Source organism: Prenolepis imparis, unplaced genomic scaffold, assembly GCF_030444845.1.
Source record: "Prenolepis imparis isolate NDT839.2.m4 unplaced genomic scaffold, iyPreImpa1.0 SCAF_10, whole genome shotgun sequence".
Taxonomy (NCBI): Eukaryota; Metazoa; Arthropoda; class Insecta; order Hymenoptera; family Formicidae; genus Prenolepis; species Prenolepis imparis.
Genome location: NW_028141168.1, coordinates 13298806 through 13319257, shown reverse-complemented (window position 1 = coordinate 13319257; position 20452 = coordinate 13298806). Strand labels below are relative to the sequence as shown.

General features: G+C 40.8%; 1 protein-coding gene across 1 annotated transcript in view; it reads left to right on the top strand.

Annotated features, from left to right (window-relative positions):
• Positions 1-20452, top strand: part of LOC145941515 (uncharacterized) — a 175234-nt gene that overhangs the window by 75413 nt on the left and 79369 nt on the right. Inside the window, exons 6-7 of the mRNA XM_083047624.1 lie at positions 220-388; positions 500-541. Coding sequence (XP_082903750.1) covers positions 220-291 — 72 coding nt within the window. The 3' untranslated portion in view covers positions 292-388; positions 500-541. The remainder of the gene's footprint in view (positions 1-219; positions 389-499; positions 542-20452) is intronic.

Sequence of the window (20452 nt, the reverse complement as noted above, 5' to 3'; positions counted from 1 at the left end):
TAATATGTAGTCGTAATTGTTCGAAACGCATATTTCGCGAAAAATTTGATGCAAAATTTCTTGCCAACATAACCCAACTTAACCTGTTTTCGCGCGCGCGAATGTGTTGCGATCCGTGGATATATCTATCGTTAATTCTAGCTTACATATTTATATTGTGTATGTTATAATGCGAAATAATAAGATCATTCTAATATGTATGTATTTTATTTGTTACAGGTAGCATTGCGATACACAGTGCGATTCACGCGTCGTGTCGGGAGTGCCGTGTGTAAAGTTTCGGGCAAATAATTATTCGTATTTTCGCGAGTGTCGTGAGTGCTACCATGGACCAAGAGAGGAGGAGGAGGCCCGGGAAGGCATCGGGCGACAGCGGGGCATCTGTGAGGTATGCAAAATAAAAACATTTTTTCTAAATTGCTTTTTTTTAAAACTGTTTATGAGATATTCGACACACACATATGTATATGTATACATAATTTGAATATTTTGTTTTCAGATCAATGTGTGCTGTACTACAACTCAGCTGTTGCACGTATCGGTGAGTGAGAAATTGTTATTGTATTTTATTTTATAACATTTCTATAGCGGTAATAGGGGGTAATGTGTGTGAAGCTGGGGTCTCATTTCGTGGAAATTTATAAATAATCAATCACGCAGCGTCTCACTTTGTCCTACGGCATTTTTCTTATTAGCTAGCAGTTTTCTTATTAGTTTTATTATCAGAATTGAAAAGATTTATAGTCCTGTACGAGTTCCAGTTTCACACACATCACGATGACTTATATAAAAACTGTTTGGTTGAAACTTTAGAAATATTTCGCAAGAGTTAAGTATTAATATTTTAGAGTTAATATTTTCTCTCGAAAGCTTAAATCGATAATCACAGAACTGTTTAACGTTGAAGATTTCAAATTGCATATGAGATATGTCCCGTAACTTTACACGACAATTAATCAACATCGATATCCGAGATTTACTGCGGCGATCCTCGATCAAAAGTCATATAAGCGTCTTAGATAATTTGATTTTGATTAATCGTGCGATTAATTTTCGAAATATTAACCCAAATTTTACTAATTATATTGTTCATAATTAGTAAGTTTTCTTTCTCTAATTTAGATATTTTTTGCATCGGGTGAGAATTCCATTCTCGTAATTACGCATTTAACTCATCTCGCTCCAGAAATTATATCCCCAAAGTTTTTGTATAAAGTTACAAAAGTCCCTCGTTTATAATATAAATATTAGATACACGATAAGCCAGATTGAGCTGAAACGGGTTTAATGAATGGATTAAACTAACAATAAATAAGCATAATTTATTGACAATTTATTCAGATCCTCCGTGCAGTTATTTCGATATTAATTTCGATCGAAAGCGATAGAAAATATCTCGCGATTTGCATAATAATATTTTTAATTTACTGCTAAGCTGTAAACTTATCAAAATTTGTACACACAAGTAAAAAACATTGATATTAAAATTATATTGTAAATACAAAGATATTGTGCGTGACAGATCTTTTAAAAAATTTACAAAAGCTGTAATTATCTTTATCAAATTAATATTGTGGGTTTATATCAATTTGGCGGAAACTGTTTGTCCATTCTTTTCAAGGAATAGTTTTATTATGAGTACAATATATAAATTTCCGCGCATACACAACATAAGATATAATAGAAATTTAATCTCGTAAAATGCATAATCAAATTTAAGGATTAAGCTGATGTGCAGTCTTGCATGATAAATAATGAAGAGAATAATGACGATAATACAGCTTCGTACGTACATTACTGGACACGGTGATGTTACTCTTAAACCAAGCAAATTGCATTTTACAAGTTTGCGAGTTCGGACGCGTCTCGAATTTAAGGTGAACCAGGCGATATTCACGGTTCGAGAGCCGAGACAATGGCGTCGGAAATTTAATCTGAAGTTTGTGACTAGCGCGTTAAACGAAATACGTCAAATGTAATTTAATTTACGAAATGCTTCTGGCCGGCGATAACAAATTCGTTTCTGGAACAGAGAGGACACTCGTAACTTTAATATCAGTGTCAACGCCAACCTCCGCATTGATGAAAACGTCATATGGAGCAATAAATGTATGCATGTTAACCGTGTCTATATTTATTGTTCTACACAAATTTGTCATTCGTAATTGAAACCACAAATTTCATAACTATACAGATCCACTTAATTTCGTAAAAATCGATAAAAATTGTATAATTTTTATCCTTTTTTTTTTTTTTTTAATGTAATATTCTACAGTGTTCTTATAGTCGCAAAATTTGCATAATTTTCTTCTATATTGTTAAGTGTAACTTAACTCTAGTATCTTGTGCATGAAATAGATTTTCAAGTGTGATTTATGTTGCCACGGAGTTCATTACTCATTTCCATAAGCTCGAAATGGTAAATGTTGATTTAAGAAAGAATACAAATAAGCATTGTTGCTGAATACAAAATGTAATGTAAAAATTCTAAAAAAAACTTTAAATTATTCTTTAAATAAAGAAGAATATATAGGCTCTTGTAAAATTATAATATAGAAAATCTCATTGATTCGCGTCAAAATTAAATTGTTCAAACATAATCTCGTCAAGTTTGCGCGAGAGTCCTTCTCGCTTGTCGCTTCTAAAAGAAAAATGATGGCACCTCCGATAGAGAAAGAAGAGATAATGATGTTAATCGAGCGCGGAAACGCGTTGGCGGAATCGAGCGAAATTACAAAATCGCGTAGGAGCTCTCGAAATCCTCCGCAACGCGAAGAGATCTTGCGTCGCGAATAAATATTTCAGGCCGTCTCTCCCTCCCCTTCCCACCTGTTTCCGTCAGCACGAGCAAAGAGCAAAGAGAAATAAAGCCGCGCAACATTCTTTCGTCTCTTCTTAGACCCTCGGCGTCTCTAACGAAAAAGTAAGTTTTAGGGCGCACTGGTTACGTACATTTTTAACGAGGCAGGCGCCCCAACTCTTCGATGGTAGATGACTTCCTCCTCCTCTCCGCTAGAACTTTCAAGCCGCTCACGTCTCTGAACCGGTTAGATCACACGGCTAAGATCTCGAGGTGGCCTCTTTTTCGCGGTTGCTGCACCTGAAGTATGCATCGCCATTATCATCGATGCCGCAGTTCAATTTCGGACGTCCGGTGATTCGCGAAGGTGGTTCATCTCTCTCTCTCTCTCTCTCTCTCCCTCTTTTCCCTTTGGCGCAAAGTAAGGGGTGGTCTGTGTGGTTAGGGTGTGACGAACGGGTGTACGTGTCAGCACTGCAAACCACCCTCATTTAATTTGCTGAGAGCTGCTGTATATTACCCTCTCCTATCCCGCTTCCATCGCGAGCGTGAGACGGAAAACTTCCGTCACGGGCTTCCGCGTTTCCTCTCGCCGGTTCGCCGCCGAGCGCGACAAAGACGCTGTGTCTTGCGTGTCGACAATCCGCGTTGCCGCCCTCTTTTGAAGAAAGGATTCTTTTCTTTTGTTTAAAAAAAAAAAAAAAAAATTCGCGAACCTCGACGACGTAAACTGGGACTGGGACTGACTCCGATCGTTTTTCGGTGCGCCATAAAATTTCACAAATTACTTTCTCGATGGGATTTAATGACGCGCAGAATTGAATTCCCAATTTCTCGCTGTTATTATTTCGCGTAGCGCGGATAAAGCCGTGATTATATCACGATACACATACGCGAACATTGACTGTAAAAAAGTTTTCCCTCATCCATCGATGAAACATCTCTTACGTTTTCAGCGTTAAACGAAGCGATTCGCGCGCTTGTTAACGTTTAATGCGCCGATTCGCGGGATCGTTATTCGCGATATTATACATATAGCGCGTTAATGCAACGGAATGCGCGGATGTCGGATATTTCGAAAGGATCGATGACGAATATATAGTTTGCCAAGCGTTCTACTTCGCCTACCGATTTCCGGTTACAAGCTCGGGTCCACCATTGCACTCGCTCGCTCGTGTATCTAATGAGTAATGCTTGTCCCGCGTCTCGCTATCTAAACTATTGGGTCATTAGTCAGCTACGCGAGAAATGTTTCGGGCCGGCGGGCAAGTTGGTGTAGTTGTTAGACGACAATGATAACGACGTTGGAACAAGTGATAAGACACGCTCGTGCACTATGTTCCACCTCGATCCAAATCGCGCGCACATTTACAAGACGCCGCGTTTTTTTTTTAATTTCTTTTTTTTTCTCCTGCATTCGAGACACAAGCACGTGTGGTTATAGTTCAATAAAATATTGTAATTGGGCCACGCCAGAACCGGATCAATACTCGCCTCGACTCGTTACTGCCCTTTCGCACAGCACTTTGCTGAAAAATTGTTATTTACGGAGGCTTTGGCGCGCGACGCAAATCATTTTATTGTTACGCGAGAATTAGCGTCACGCACATGTAAACACGACTGCAATTAAAATCGTCAACAACTATTAATTTCGCACACAACCGACAAATAAAATTGCGAAATCACGTACAATTCGCTCCGCGTGTCCCATTAAATGAACGTTACGCATTATTAACGCGACGCGCTTAAAAAATTACGAAATGTCGTCTGCACATGATTTTTCGTAAAATTCGTAATTTCCTCGAACGACGGGCATTTCCCGTCCACTTATTTCGTATATATAGCGCGATACTGTTTCTACAAAAGAGAGCTCGCATAAAGGCTGTCTTCCGAATTTTTATTTCCGCAAATTCCGAGAAAAGTAAACGGCATAAGTTTTCATTTGAAAACTACTAAAGCGAATATTGCGATGCAACAAGGAGAAATTAAATTGCACAGAAAATGCGAGAGTTTCCATATACGTATATAGTGCACTCACACTTGTACACACACACGCACACACATAGAGTTTTATCCAACCTGTACACAACTATCTATTAATATAACGTATATAATCATTCCGTATAATCGCGAACAAGTGAACACAAAATTAATTCCAATAGTTTTACGTTACATTAAGTTATTTAATACACGTATGTAAAGAAATTTTTTCTATGCAAAGTGGATAAAAATAGAATTGAACATTTTCTTGTTTTAAAAGATTACGGATATATACAGGGTGTCCCCGAACTCGCGGATCAACTCTCGTGGGTAGATTCCTGGGATCATTTGGAGACGATTTTTCCTCAGCGAAAATGTCGAGACACCAATAATTTTCGAGTTATAAGCGATTGAAAATAAAGGGTTTTTCACAAACTAAGCCTTGTGGAAATAAAATATTAACAAAATCACATTCTTCAGTTAATTTCAGATAGAGTTTACTTTAATAAAATTTTAATATAAGGCTTAGTTACAAAGATACATGATGACAAAAATTGGGAACATGCAAAAAATGATGACCTCCCTCGACATTTTCGCTGAGGAAAAATCGTCTCCAAATGATCCCAAGAATCTACCCACGAGAGTTGATCCGCGAGTTCGGGGACACCCTGTATATGCATATGAGAAAAAAGTACGCAAATAAAAAATAAAATAAAATTTAAAGTGCGCAACTACATCCTAATAAATTATTATATATTGTAACAAAATATTTTTTCAAAATATACAGTTTATTTAGTATCTTTTTGACGTAAATATTTTTTTTCAATGCAGAGATATATTTATAAAATATTTTCAATCGAAAACGGTGAAAATGAATCTCGTTCATAAGAGTTAGTTAAAGTTAAAGCGTCAAACGAATACGTGCGACACCGGAGCGTGCACGATGCGACATTTATGTCATGATGCAGTTACAGTAATGACGTAGTTGCCTCGATGCAGCTGCAAAATCAAGCATGTGCCGCTTCTTGTAAACGGAGCGCAGTTAATACTTGCTTTACTTTAAAGACAGATCCATGCCGTTTAAATCGAACGAACGAATATTAAGACACATATATAAAACCGAGAAGGAACGTTCGTTAAACGAATTTGATTCACACTAGCCAAATTTTTTGTTCTTTTTTTTAGATGTACGCGAGCGTTTTTACCTAGTTTTGCGGTTAGATTATTCTATCGCTAGATATTAGGTTATTCTATCGCTGTTCCTAGTAAATGAGTTCACGCAGTATAAAAGTCTCTAACTTTTATTACTGGGAAACTCTTCAAATTCTTATCCCGCGAGCTAAACGACCGTACGTGAGCTATATGCATTACCAGTCTTAACTCGTCTGTTTGTCCCGTTCCGAGTAGAGAGATAACGTTTAGTAGAACGCTTATTCAATTCTGAAACGTGAATCATCGCGAAACGTTTGTGATAATATTATAACTATTGTTCTATATATATATGCGTATCTATGGACGAGTATTTTAAACCCGACGATTTATTTACAGGATGATATGCGATACAGTTACAATATATGTATAAGTTGCGACAACGTTAAAAATATCGATATCGAAGTTTCGAATAATGCATTTAGAAACTTTTGATAACTCGTTACTATTTTTATTTCCACTCTTTCAAAGCACTCGCATATTTTTGTATTTTTGCATTTTTTTTTTTTTTTTGCGTCATGTTTCGTTTATATATTCGAAAAACAAACAATTCAGAGTGCGGCAAAATGCTGCAGTTTCGAAAAGGTTTGTCGCGTTGGCGAAATTCGGGAAGGTAGAGCGGACCGTGTGTATGTGTTTGTGTATGTTATATAGACTAAACAAAACCCATCAATAATCCCATCACGGGCGAAACGCGAACCGGATCGGACGCGTTCGCATGAGACAAATCGATGGCGGTTTCACATTCGACCGAGCGCCGCCGATAGTCAGGTTGTAGGTAGGTTGATTAAAGTCGTTAGTACGGAAAACGGGAAGAGGCTGATAAGGGAGGAAGTTCTCTCTCTCTCTCTCTCTTTCGCGTGCGCACTCTCTTTCTCGAGAGAGCAATCGTGTGTTAACTGGATCTAAATTATGTGAATATCAGGACCCTTTCTCGGTTCTTCCCTCCCGCCTGTAAGCAAGCGAGAAAGCTGAAAGCCTCCGACTATACGGTTAATGGCACAAGTCCTTAAACTCCGCCAGTTAGGTTCAGGGGGCTAGATGTAGGGGCGCATAGGTGGAGTAATAACCTGTGCCTTGCAGAAGTCTTAACCTGTGTGTTTGGCAGTCCGACGGCGATATCGTTTATTAAATTCTTAAGTACACAGGAGGAGGCAAGTTTCGGAGAGAGAACGGCGAGAGAGTTCTCTATTAGGTAATGTGCATGCTCTAAAGTAATGCATACGCGCCCTACGTTCGAGTGTAGAGAATTTAATTCGGGTCTCAACGCGCCTTCCGGAAACGAGTATTATTATCGATGTAACGACCCGCGCCTGTTTTTTTTCCCCCTTACTTCTTTTCCCCCTCGCGAAATGCATTATAAGCAATAAGCGAAAAGCTGAAAACTTGGTAACTCGGTGGCGTGCCGGGATCATAAAAGGCAGAGCAAAGTTGCCGAGGGAGATCGATATACCTTAGGATTTAATCGACGAAATAATCGGTCGCTCGTAGAGCGGGCTCGGTGAAGCTCGACGTGCACCCTGATTAAAGTCTCAGATCCCTGGGAGCCAATTTGGTAAGGATTCACGGTTCGATACTCCCGACGGCGCAGGATCGACGGAAAATTAGTTGTACGAATGTTTCCTCCTTCGTGATGCGCGGGATTAACCGTTTATCCTTTTCGATGCGCGCGATTTCTAGCGATTTTCATGTCGCGTAAACCGCTTTTGGATATAATTCGCGTCATTATTGAAACAAACAAAAGAATTACGCCGAAATAACACGCGTGAGTGGATGCTTGTTTGTAATGCGTGAGGCAGTGTCAAAATCCTTTATTACGTTATATCGCCGTAGTGGTTTACAATGTTCCATGTTCCCTTATTGAGTTCAGCGCAGCGTGAAATTGGCTCTACTTTCATCCCTCTGAGTATAATGTTTAATCAAAGTACTCGAATTATCGGAGCTTCTTCTTAAATGCTATTCTACAAAATCAACAAATTTATTTGTGTGCGAGAGAGACATAATATCAATCGACAATTATATTTTCATTTACTAGGAATAATTTATAAACCGAATATCTTCGAGACACTATTTTAAAAAATCTCTCAATATTCAATCAAATAATTTTGCATTACAATTTGAAATATATGTGTAAAATAATAATTATCCTTATCTTGATGCATATTCAAACACATATTTGTCTGTGTCTGAATAATTTGTAGGAAAAATATATCAATGTTATTTTATGATGGAGAAAATTATATAGATGAATGTTTTATATATTTCCATATATGTATGTATAATTTAGCAATTTAAACTTGTCGTGTTCTATTTGAAACTTTTGCAGTATAAATGCAGAAAAAAATGATTTCTTTTCTATGAGAGGAAATATTGTTTTTAGTCCAAGGATTATTCTTCTATCTTATTACTTAAAATATTACATTTAAATTCAATTTTTAACACACAATATACAAATATATATGCACGTAATATATTCTCTTTTTCTGATTTTAAAATGTTCAAAAATATTTTATTTGCTAGTAACTTTTTATTCTGTATAATTTCACTAGAGATTTATAATGCATTTCTGTTTTTATTCAAATAATTCTCTCAAAGCTAAAGAATCATTTTACTTTAAACAATATATTTTTTCATATTTAAGATTGTACTATAGAGTAGATGTGGAGTATAATCAAACAATCGTTAGTTCGTGAATACATGTAGAGAGAGAAAGAGCGAAAGAGAGAGACTGAATATTTTATACGCGAAAAACGTTTGACTCATTGTCGCACGACAGACAGTACGTTGACGGTCCATTATTTCTAATGAACTAGAAACTTTATTAGAGTCACGTATCTCGACCAGGGAGAGGAAAAACGCGAGATTAACTGCTCTCACACGGCAATGACAAACGGCCTATTGCGTACGAAAGCGAGTCGCGCTCGAAATGTGCAACTCGGTGCGTGTTATAATGTCAATGTATGGTAAAGGCGCTAGAGAAAGACAATTTATATATATATATATATATATATATATATATATATATATAATATATTACACACACAAATACACACACACACACACACACACATACTTACACGTACGTACACACACACCCTACCATGTACATTCTCGGGGTAACAATGAAGCAACAGGTTGCCGTTTCCTCCCCTTCTCCTCTTCCTACCAAACTTCTATGACAGATTGTGCAACCTTGATGGTCCGTGTAACCCTCCCTTTCAGCCCTTCGCCAACTGGCCACTTTACGGCGGCCGGAGAACGCGAGCGGTTGCCTTTTACGACTTTTTTTTAGAAACAAATAGAAAATCACTTGGCCGCGATCGTAAACTGTTCTTCAAAGTAATCCCACGCTGCTATGAGGAGTAAGATCGTTATTCCTGACACGGCTTATCCTATCGTGATCGGTTGGTACTATATTATACGAATATACATTTCGAGTTTCATAATGAATAAAAAGCTATGACAACTTAATGAATAATTTTCTGGAAAAAAAATAACAATATGTTCATTTATTGAAGAAAGTAATTTACTATTTTATTTTAACATATAATAGTTTTAATATGAACAACTTTTATCAGCGCTCAATTTATCTTTGCATTATCTTAAATCTGGAATTGACAGACATGACTCTGAAACTATATGTTTTCTTTATAACATCTTTCCGAAATTACAAAGACCTTTATCTTTGCTGAATCGACTCTCAAACTACAATAATAATTTTATAATTGCATTGCGAAACTATAAATCGTGAGTGAATTTTTATATAGGAATATTATGAAAAATTAATAGTTTGCTTCTTCGAAAATCCAAACGATATACTGCGGCAACCTCGAATCCTCTCACCAGGCACGAGATCGTGGAAGCGCGTGACACGAAACCGGTCTATCGGGCCTGAATGATCTACACGCTGTTGGGTCCTCGGGGACCAACGGGTTAAGGTGCATCCACCGTCACCTTCCGGCGCTGCATCTCTCGATGGCTCGCTTCTCCGCGAGAGCAACTAAATAATATCAATTATGCGCGCGAGAAATGGTGTATGAGAGAGAGAGAGAGAAGCTGTAGGAAAGGGGGGAAGGAGACCACGCGGGTATACTTGGCCTCCCCATTGGCCATTGAGGTGTCCACCGGTGAGTAATGCTATAATAAATTATCTGGCCGTTCTATGGTGCTACCGCACTTGCGCGGTTCCTCCGTCTCTCTTTCTCCCCCATATCTCCTTCACTTGGCTTATTCCACCTTTATCTCCTCGTTCGGGGTCTCGTCTTCCTTCCTATCGTGGTCCCTCGTCCACCTCGGATCCGTGCGCTGCTGCTCTTCGTGGCAGCCCAGCCTTCCGATCTCGGTTAACGCGCGCGAATCCAAATCCGTGTCAAGGGAAGAGAGGAGAAGCTTTCGTTGGATTTACTCGCGCTTTCGCGCACTGATTGTCGGGCGACTATTTTTATACTCGACACTCGGATTACCTCACCGGCATTGACATACCGCTGTTCGTCGATATGACATTACGCGCGCCTTGCTTTTTCGCGTCTGTCAGGTGTTGAATGTCTTCCTTGGAAATCGTCGGGTGATATCATATTGAACGAGAATTCTAAAAAAAAACCGAGAAATGTATTCATTAATTTAATTCTATAAATTACACAGTTATTTGAATTTACATTCTATTGTTGGCATACAATCTCGATTCTCGAAATAGAAATTACTGTGTCTCTTTTCACATGATTATGACATGATATTGACATCGAACTGTGTTGTTCGTCGATTCAGATAGATATTTGTTTGCGATCTCAATTATGAGCGACATGATAGACTGTCAAACTGCCAGTAACATTGTCAGTATTATATAATAACGCAATTAATGTATAAAATAATGTATAATTATAGTATATAATATCATTTACATTTGAATGTATATAAAAAAGCTTCTCTCTTACCGCGAGATATCGAGATAATTTGATTGCTAAAAGATTAAAAATAATTTCGTTATTATATTTTAAGTGACATAAATTATGTCTTAAGAGCAACTTATTTGATTAAGTATTACATTTTTAATATAGCACGTTATTATTATTAAAATCAACTAATAAAATTACCTTTTTTATCAAGAGCCAGTTTAAATTATTTCAAATTGAAAATCTTTTGGGACGTTTTATTTTAGAAATATTTCTATAAAAAGATTAAAATTTCATCTGTTTCATCGTATATATTTTGCAATTAAATAGACAGAATAGTGTTATTAATAATTCATCAATTATCAAATATTATGCGAAATAATAAATATAGATTCGCTAAGTAAATTGAAATTGAAATAGATCATATGTCGCGCTACAAGAGTTATTCTTATATGAGAAATTTGATTCTCAATTTTGACCATTTGATTGCTCGGATTTTCTTATAAAAAAGTCAGATAGATCGATTAGTTCAATAACAAGTGCCGTGTGTTTACGTGTCGATGAAAAGTTTCAGTAGCCTCGTATAAAAAAGCGTTAAAAACTTGATCGCGAGTCTCAGCGATGCGCCGGCAACACTAGGGGTCGTCGAGCTATTAATCTGCACCCGTATATCCAACTTCCGGTGATCGAACACGGGCGCACAGGCGCACTGCGCGCGCGCGCGCGAGTACGGATATTGTCGATTTCCCGATGTTTCCCTTGAAACAAAGGGGCCGTTCTCCACGCGCAACGGACCCCCTGACCCCCGTTATCAATTATATCAGAGAAAGCCCCTCGTATATCCGCAATCGCGCACGCAGACTCTCTCGCCGCGCGGAGAGAGTTGCCGGAGGACGCGGACTTGCATACAACGCGCGGAGCGTTCGGGTCCAATCAAATTCCAACAATTACCAGGCTGGGTTTACCTCCTCGGGGCGAAAACCGGCTCGAACGGGGCGGCCAAGCTTCCCCTCCTCTGCCCGTTCACCCCCGGGTCGTCGTCCCCGCTGCCGTAAACCCAAATTGCATTATTAAAATCTAATCTACCTTCGGCCGAGAGTGTACGTGTGTGCCGCGCGGCCATCGGAAATCTGATACACCTAGCCCAACCGAAGGAGAAACAGACGCATAGGTGGTACGCGTTAGTAGAATAGACGCAACGCAGATGGATAGATGTGGGGAAAAAAAAGAGAGATATGAAGGGAGGAAGAACGAGCCTCTCTAAACAAGCCTGAACGTAAACGAGAGGAGAGATTCGTACGTAGATTAGGAAAGATTTGAGGGATGCGCCTATTTGCGTTCCTCGTGAAAGTTTAATTAGGCACTCCCGCCATGGGGTGATTTCGATTGATATCGTTGCGTCGCGGATATAACCCGCGTCCATTGCGCCTTCGTTTACGTCAAAATTTGTCAGGGGGAATGGTGATCCTTCGAAAATTGCGATTGTTGACAAAAGAGACACGCTTTATTAGCAACCACTATTGAATAAACCGATGCGACGTGCCGATAAATATCACCAGACGTGTCAGACGTGTATTCTAGCGTGTATGTGTGTGATCGTGATGAGAAATAAAAAAAATGTAGCGCGAGCTATATAGGTTAATCGTATTTTAAGAAGGAGAGAAAAATATGCGTGTGCTCTCTCGATATATTATTTCGATATGCATATATTTGATATTATAATAACAAAAATAACTATATATAATATATAAATATTCATTATATAATAATATATTAAATATATATATATTTAAAATTATATTTAATTATATTATAGAAAAAGTAGAGCGAAATAATTGAACTCTAGTTTTTGACATTAAAAAAAAAATACATACATTGCAAATTAATTTAACAGAATTATTTCTATTCATGAGTTATCATCAGTGCTATAACTTTTATGTTTTGTTAATTCGAAACAGATATTATCTCAACAAATAATTTGATGAAAATTCTTAATTACCAATTCTTAATTACCAAGATGTAAGATGTTTTGTTTAAAAAAATAATCAACCTTTTAAATACTTACAATGCAAAATGCTTTTCAAATGCAATATACATATATATGTATATATTTTGTTGCCAATTATATTATACTCCGTAGTATACAACGATTATTACATCTTCGAAAGATCGATGCTAGACAGACGATTTACCGGGAGCTCGCTCGTTGTGCGTGTCGCGATACGTTAATTTCCATTTTTTTTCAGAGGCTTTTCCTCCCGACGTATACGTCGGAAAATAAAGTATGGGCGCGCGACAGACGCGATGCTTATCTTCGTACTTTATAGGACTGGATGAATCGTCATGTATAACGGACCGCAATATATTTATTCCTTTGCAACAGGTGAGAAGCGTGCTCGCCTGCCCGACGCAATTAACGAAAAATAGATGGACGTAGCGAACGCGACGGTCGGCAGGCTACTTAGCGAGCGTCCTTCTCTTACTAGATTATACTTTAAACGCGTAGACCGACGCAGTTTAGGTAGACGGGATATTTAGGAATAACGGAGGACGGGTCTAGGCGGGGCGGAATAATATTTTTAAGTGCTTTTTCGGACCAGTCTCGTTCTCGGTCTGTCTACTCTACTAACGCGACCACCACCCTTATATAACGTGAAAGCCGCGAATCTCGTTTGCCGACAAACCGTTCATTAATAACGCGTACAATTATATGCCAGATGCGATAATTTTTTTCCCTCGAGAGAGAAAGATAGAGAAAGACCTCTCGCAAGGGAGACACCTTCTAATTAACATTTCGATCGACTAACAATAAGAGAAAAAGAAATTTAATCGAGTACTTTCATTAAGCTGGCCGGCTCGTTTTATCGTTCGCGAATTAACGTTTCGAAAGTGGATCGATGTAAAAGAGATTAAAGGCATACGGGTGGTTGAAAGAGAAAGGGAGGGAGGGAGGAAAGATCCTCCCGCGGTGTTTGATGTAGCCAGTCCGAATTAACGCCGATGAATAATTAATGGGAAAAATTTTTAAGCGGCGAAGTGAGAATAATAAATAGAAGTGGGGTATTTAAAAGCAGCGAGAAAAGTTGCGAGACGACTCGGCGGGCGGCCCGTTTAAAAGTACGTTTAATAGGAGCTAAAAGGATAATAATTTGAGGGAAATTCGCCCTCGGTCGCGGACGCGCGCGGGACGTATCTTTAAATATTCATGCGATTCAATATCGCCGGCAGCTCATCCAATAAAGTCATGCAAACGAATCACATTTCAAAGGAATTTTATTTCGCGGATGCGCGCCGGGGAAGAGCGTCCGGGTAATTCCACGTGTACGTAATAGCAGATCGAAGATGCGATAAATATTCCGTGGGACTTTATATATAAGAGAAACACCGACCGCACCGAAAAATCGATAAACTTTCTCACCTGAGCGTGTTGCAACAGCTCCAGGGATACTCTGGAGGATACATTTATTCGCATTTAATTACTAGACTCCCGCGTTATATAATCCGGAGATCTGAGATGAGCTTCCGAGATATACAACGACGCTCTCTACGCTGTATTTCCAATTTATTTTTGAATATTTCTACATATATCGCACAATCTTCCAACGAGCAGCTGTATTTTCGAAGCGAGGGATTCCCAAAATACGTCCGGCGGTAAATGAGAGAGCGCATCGTTGGCGGAGAAACTTCTACCATACCGGTTCGACGTTTGATCCCAAAACGCTGTATATCTGGACCAAATTGCGGAGCGCAGGACAACGAAGGGAAACGCATTACGCGCTTCCTGCGCGTAGCTTTCCTTTATATACAACATTCATCCTTCTCTCTCTCTCTTTCTCTCTCTTTTCTTTTCTTTTCCTAAATATGTAGTCCGAAGAGTTGCGTCAGGAGAGACGACTCGGAAATTAAGTGGCGCCCAGAATCTGTAATTTTTGTTTCTTCCTGGCAGAAGCCACCCTCGACGGGGCGCATCGACGGGTCAAAGAAAAATGCGGCGGTCTGTAATTAGAAACGCTAGCCGAGTGGGTGGAGAGAGAGAGAAAAAGAGAGAACAGGAGGGATCGAGAGTCCCTTCAGCCAGTTGGAGAAATGACAGCGGCTCGAAGGAGGAATAAGTTAGGCGTGGCAGACTGTACGACCTTATATATTTCTTGCCCTTAAGCGAGGAATATAGACGAAATATCCGTTCGTATTGTTAGGCAAATTTATATACACAACTCATTCGCTCGTTCGCGCTCGCTTGCGTTTTTTTTTTCTCGAATGTACATACGTACAGATAGACACGCACACGTACGCGAATAACGCGACGTGTTTTGTTTCACGGTGAAAAAAAAAAGAATTCCACGCGAACGAGGGCGGATGGCGCGTTGAAGGGGAAGAGAGAGAGAGAGAGAGAGAGAAAAAAAGAGAAAGAGAACGTGTAAATCATCTCGAGCTCGTTCGAAGCCGAGCCGAAGGCTTTACGAGCGGCGAGCTGTCGAACGTTCGATAATGAAAATACCTGTACATCTATCGTGTGTTGCGAGCCGATCGGCTCTCACCTCGCGCACCAGGCGTTGTACTAAATCCAATTATCGCGATGTAACGTATAGACGGCACTAAATTCAGGATATTTGCCATTAATACGCGAGATTTCGCGCGTGGCGATGCCTCTCGCCGCGAGTTTCGCGTAGAGATGAGACGCGTATACCTTCGTCCGCGAAGCTGTAATACCTCGTATTCTCGTTCCTAAGTAAGATCGTCGAAGCCTCGGATGATTTAAAGGACTTCTTTCACGCGCGCGCGAGAGAAGCCTTTAGACGACTTGGCCGCCGTCGCGCAGATAGTGGAAGGCTTTTCAGCTTTCTACGTGGGCAGCATTATTTGAGCCGAGCGATATCGGTATTCAACGCACGAACGAAAAACGTAATTAGCGTTTAAGCCTCGGTCAAGGTCCCGTCGCTCGAGAAACCGTCGTGCCAGGACTATCTCACGGAGAGAAGATACTTTACTCATCCTTGCGTCATCGGCTAACAATAAGTTCCTCCGAACAATATCTTTATCCTCGTGTGTCGGCGATTTAACATTGGCATTGGTACAGCAACTTTTCTTGAAGGAATAATGATAAGTAGCGATACTTGTTAAAAAAAAAGGAAATTAGCTATATAAATGATGAAAGAATAGAATCTCTTTTATGAATTTATACTCTGTTATGAATTTAGCACGCCAGTGTTTTTGCGCACGATTATATTTATCCCATATATTTTGCGAAACAGCGTCGAAAATTAATTACACGGAGGGGGTGTTTCAATCCCTACGATAAATTCTTATCTTTCATCTGTTTCCATTCACACACCCGGGCTCTTTGCCGCGCGAAATTCACACTCTCCCGAAATTGATTTATTTCTGTTTTTTTTCTCTCTCTCTCTCCTCCGTTGCCGTAGTAATGTTAGTCGATTCGTCTGTATCTCAACATCTCCCGCGTACGCTTCGCAGGTTCCTCCAATGCACCATCACTTTCAATTGCCACTTTTTTCCGGCTCTCGTTTCGGTGTCGCTATTTTTTATCGTAAAACCTTGGAACAAAATACGTGCAAGGCGGGACTAATACATTCACTACTCTCTTTAATTACATGCAGCGAAACGCCATCAACCTTTTCCCTTACACACACACGCATACACACCCAACGCTACTCGATTACAAACAGATAATCCCGAGTCGCGGGTCACGCCCGTGAAATTTATGTCGGAAACTATTATTTCTCTCTCTCTCTCTCTGAACTCCATCATGGAGCGAAGGGTCACATGCGCGTCTCGGTATCGGAGAGGAAAAGGTGATAAAGGGAGTCGCTAACGAGATTGCTTTCGGGCAAGAGGGGAAATGGACGGGGGAAGGTGGAGGGAGAGAGGTCTATCGGCATTCGTGGCCCGGATGGCGAGATAAAATTCGTCGATGAGATGCCCGCCAGCGATTTTTCTCAAAGGCCTCGATTTATCCTCGCTGTGTCGAATGCCCGGCCGCTCGATATCGAGAAAAGAGGAAACGTAGGTATATACCCGAATCGTAGAACGCGTTTTCAGACGTCAGCTGATCCCGTCAACATCCGCCTATTTTGCGAAGGAATCTACCGCACGGAAACGCATGCTGCGAGATAGTGCGCCAATCTTTCTTCCCGTGAGTTTCTCTCCGGCGTGTCGCGAGGATGTAAAGTCTCCGAGGTAGACGGCGCGTAGCTAAGTGCGTTTTTTTTTTAATCCTTATGGAGATGGAGAGGCATCTCTTTCTCTCCCTGCTTCTCTCGAGTAGCCGACACGTCGCTTTAACGGCGCAGTAAAACGCCTTGCCAAAGAGATAAAGGGAGTCTCGAGGTGTACGATTTGTCCAGAAACTCCCATCTCGTTTCTGCGATTGCGATTTTTCTCCGTCTCTCTCTCTCTCTCTCTTTCTCATTATGGTCGTACGATTGGTTACATAGTGCCATCTCGTTATTTAATCTCCTCTTGGGTATTTTTTTAAATTATGGCATTAAGAGAAAATACCGTCGTACAGATTTCTTCGATTTATTCTCTAGGAATCATTTTCTTTTCACTTTGCATTACATTTTATTCTAAATTAATCTAGAGAGCCTAAATCACGACCTTTAGAAAACTGTTAAAAACTTAGAGATATATTTTGTACCTACTTTAGAGATATCGAAATCATTTATGACTGCGCCCGCCGAGGAAGAGATGTATCTGGATTTGTACTTATCAGTCAAGGGAATTGTATCGCTCTTGCTGGACGACACGTGCTACACGGTCATAATTTTCCGCAGGCGATCGCCGTACGGGATATGTACAGGTCCGGCTTTTACAGCGAATGTCGAAAGAAAGAGAGAGAGAGAGAGGTAAAGAGCTATACACACGCGGATGGCACATTTATCTCCGTATCGTTTCGCCGATCGAGTCAATTTTCGACGAAGCTGTTTCTCTTCCCGCAACGGTTCGCCGAACGTTCGACGAAAACACAAAAAGAAAGCCGCCCCGGTCGGTCCCTCGGTTTCCCGTAAATCACAGCGGGTCACATTCCGTGGGACACCATTTAATGCGTTTATCTGTACAGTAGGCGACACGTTACTAGAGGTGCCCCGGTGGATCAGATAGCGCGGGTGACCCATTGATTCCCGGCGGAAAACCAGTTTCGGCTCGACCAGTCGCTCGCGCGCTTGTACAGATTCGCGTGTACCTATATAGAGAGGCTGTGTTCCCAGATGTGCGAACACGCGTCGAGGTCACGGTGACGCATTCGCGGAGAATCAAATGTATACGAATGTGTATGTATGTACGTCGTAAAAGCATACCCCCCGCGGAGAACAGTGACAAGGGTGGAAAACGAAGGGGGGGGGGCAGATGGGAGGGAGCTGAGCAATTTTCACGTAAATATTGTGACGTCGCTCGATTAAACGTTCTCGTCCGCGATCGCTTTGTTTCCGAAGTCTTTTGTTCGTTATCGATGTCCCTCGAGCGACGGCGGCCTTCATTACTCGGCGCGGTTCGCAAAGTTTGCGTTGAGAGAGACCCTCTCTTTCTCTCGTTATCGATTATTTAGAAACGTCGCTGGCGCGTTTGAGTTCCGCATTTCCGATCGGCAATATCGCGTATCTTTTACAAGTCCGAGCGAGGGGACGGACCGTTACCGGTTTCTCGTTCCCGGCGACGACGATCGGCAGCTAATTTCCGCTGGAAAAAATGTCAGCGTCGTCGCTCGACCGCGGAGAGAGAATGTCCGTTATACTCGCTGCACGTACGCGGCTTCGCGATCGAGCGAAAGAGCGAAAAGCGGAGCCCTTTCACGGTGTGTGCCCCGTGTGTGCACGTGTGGTAACAGTCAGGATAATGAGAGAAGGTATAGAGGGATATCGCGGAGGAATTGCTCGAGGTTAACGAGTATAAAGAAAGACGGTCGCGCACGATTCGAGGCCACGCTCGAGAAATCGCTCATGCGCCCGGCATTATCCCGTACACAATTAACTTTTGTGCGCCCCGTTTATCGATTACTCCGTGTGCCCTTCCGTCCTTTATACGTCCGCGAGAGGCCCGCGTCCTTGTTATCGCTTCTCTTCCCTTTGCTTCGCGTCTCTCTCTCTCTCTCTCTCTCTCTCTCTCTCTCTCTCTCTCTCTCTCTCTCTCTCTCTCTCTTTCTTTCTCTTCCTCTTTCTCTCTAAAACGCCATTCCGGATCCCGGAGCGCGAACCGAGATCGCGAGATCGATTCTCCCGCTCGACTCTCTCGGGAGAAATTTATCGTCGGTAAATTACAGTGTTTCGACAATTTCTTGCCGCGCCGCTCCTCGACTCGACGTACCCATGATTGCGATCGTAAAGAGCACGCGTTAACGCAAATTTTATGTCGGCTAAAACAAAGATTCGGATTATTTGCGAATACGGCGTGCTAAACCCGACGGAAATCGAGGAAGGTGCTTCCTACGAGGAGAGAAGACTATACGGCCGCGTCAATTCACATTAATCTTCTTCCGAATGTATGGTCTTGTATAAGACACATTTTGACGGAACATTCCATCATCAGATATGCACAATAAAATTGACGATCAATCAACCATAAATTGTTTTTATATAATTATCTTTTTTAATTGCATCACTCTGCTGTGTAACACTTTTTCTACATTTTATAAAAACTTTTTAATTCCATCGAAATAAATCATTGAAAAAATAAATTAAGATTATTATTAAGAAAACATTTAATTAATTATTAAGAGAGCATTTAATAATCGAATTATTTAATTGTCATTAATCATGATGATACCTCGTGTCACGAAAATACGTAAAAACTCTCCGAACCGCTAGGACAAGTGATATTTTTTTCTCGAGACGACAGTTTTCTCCGCCACTAACAAGCTCTAGTAACAAACGGCGTGTCATGGAATAATCGTCTAGAGCCGAGTATAGAGTGGACGAAGGCGTTATGATGCACTTACCAAGTCCCGCGAAAGTGTACCGTAAATTTGTCCCCCTTCGCCCCCCTTCAACCCTCATCGTCTTCCGTAATAACGAATATTCTACGCGATCGGTGTCGCGCTGCCGCTCCACGGATCTTTAAAGTTTCGATGAAGCCGGAAAAAAGTTGGACCCGGTCTTAAAGTCGCCCTTCTCTCTCTCCCTCCTCTTTTTTCTCTCTCGCAACTTACTAAATGCGAGCTAACACTTTCATCCACCTGCCCCCTTCAATTATGTCCCCCCCGGTGTGTTTCGCTACGCCCGTCCAGTTTCAATTACGACCATTCGACAATCCCCGCGGAACTTATCCGTTATTAATTAAGGGCGCTCGATCGCTCTGCCTTAATTAAGATCGCATTGGGAAAATTTAATAATCCGCCCCTTCCTCCGCTCTCCCTCTCCACCTCTTCTCACCCAATCTCGAATTAAAAGTTACACGCGAAATTATTCGCCTATTCGATGCGCGATATGCTAATAAAATTTAATAAATGGCTCGTTCGCGTCTCTTATTCCGCGATTCGCATTATTCGGCGCTGTCATGAAATTTTGCATGCAAGGCGTTGTCGCGAGAGTGGATTATCTACCTTTTTTCTCCCATACGAGAA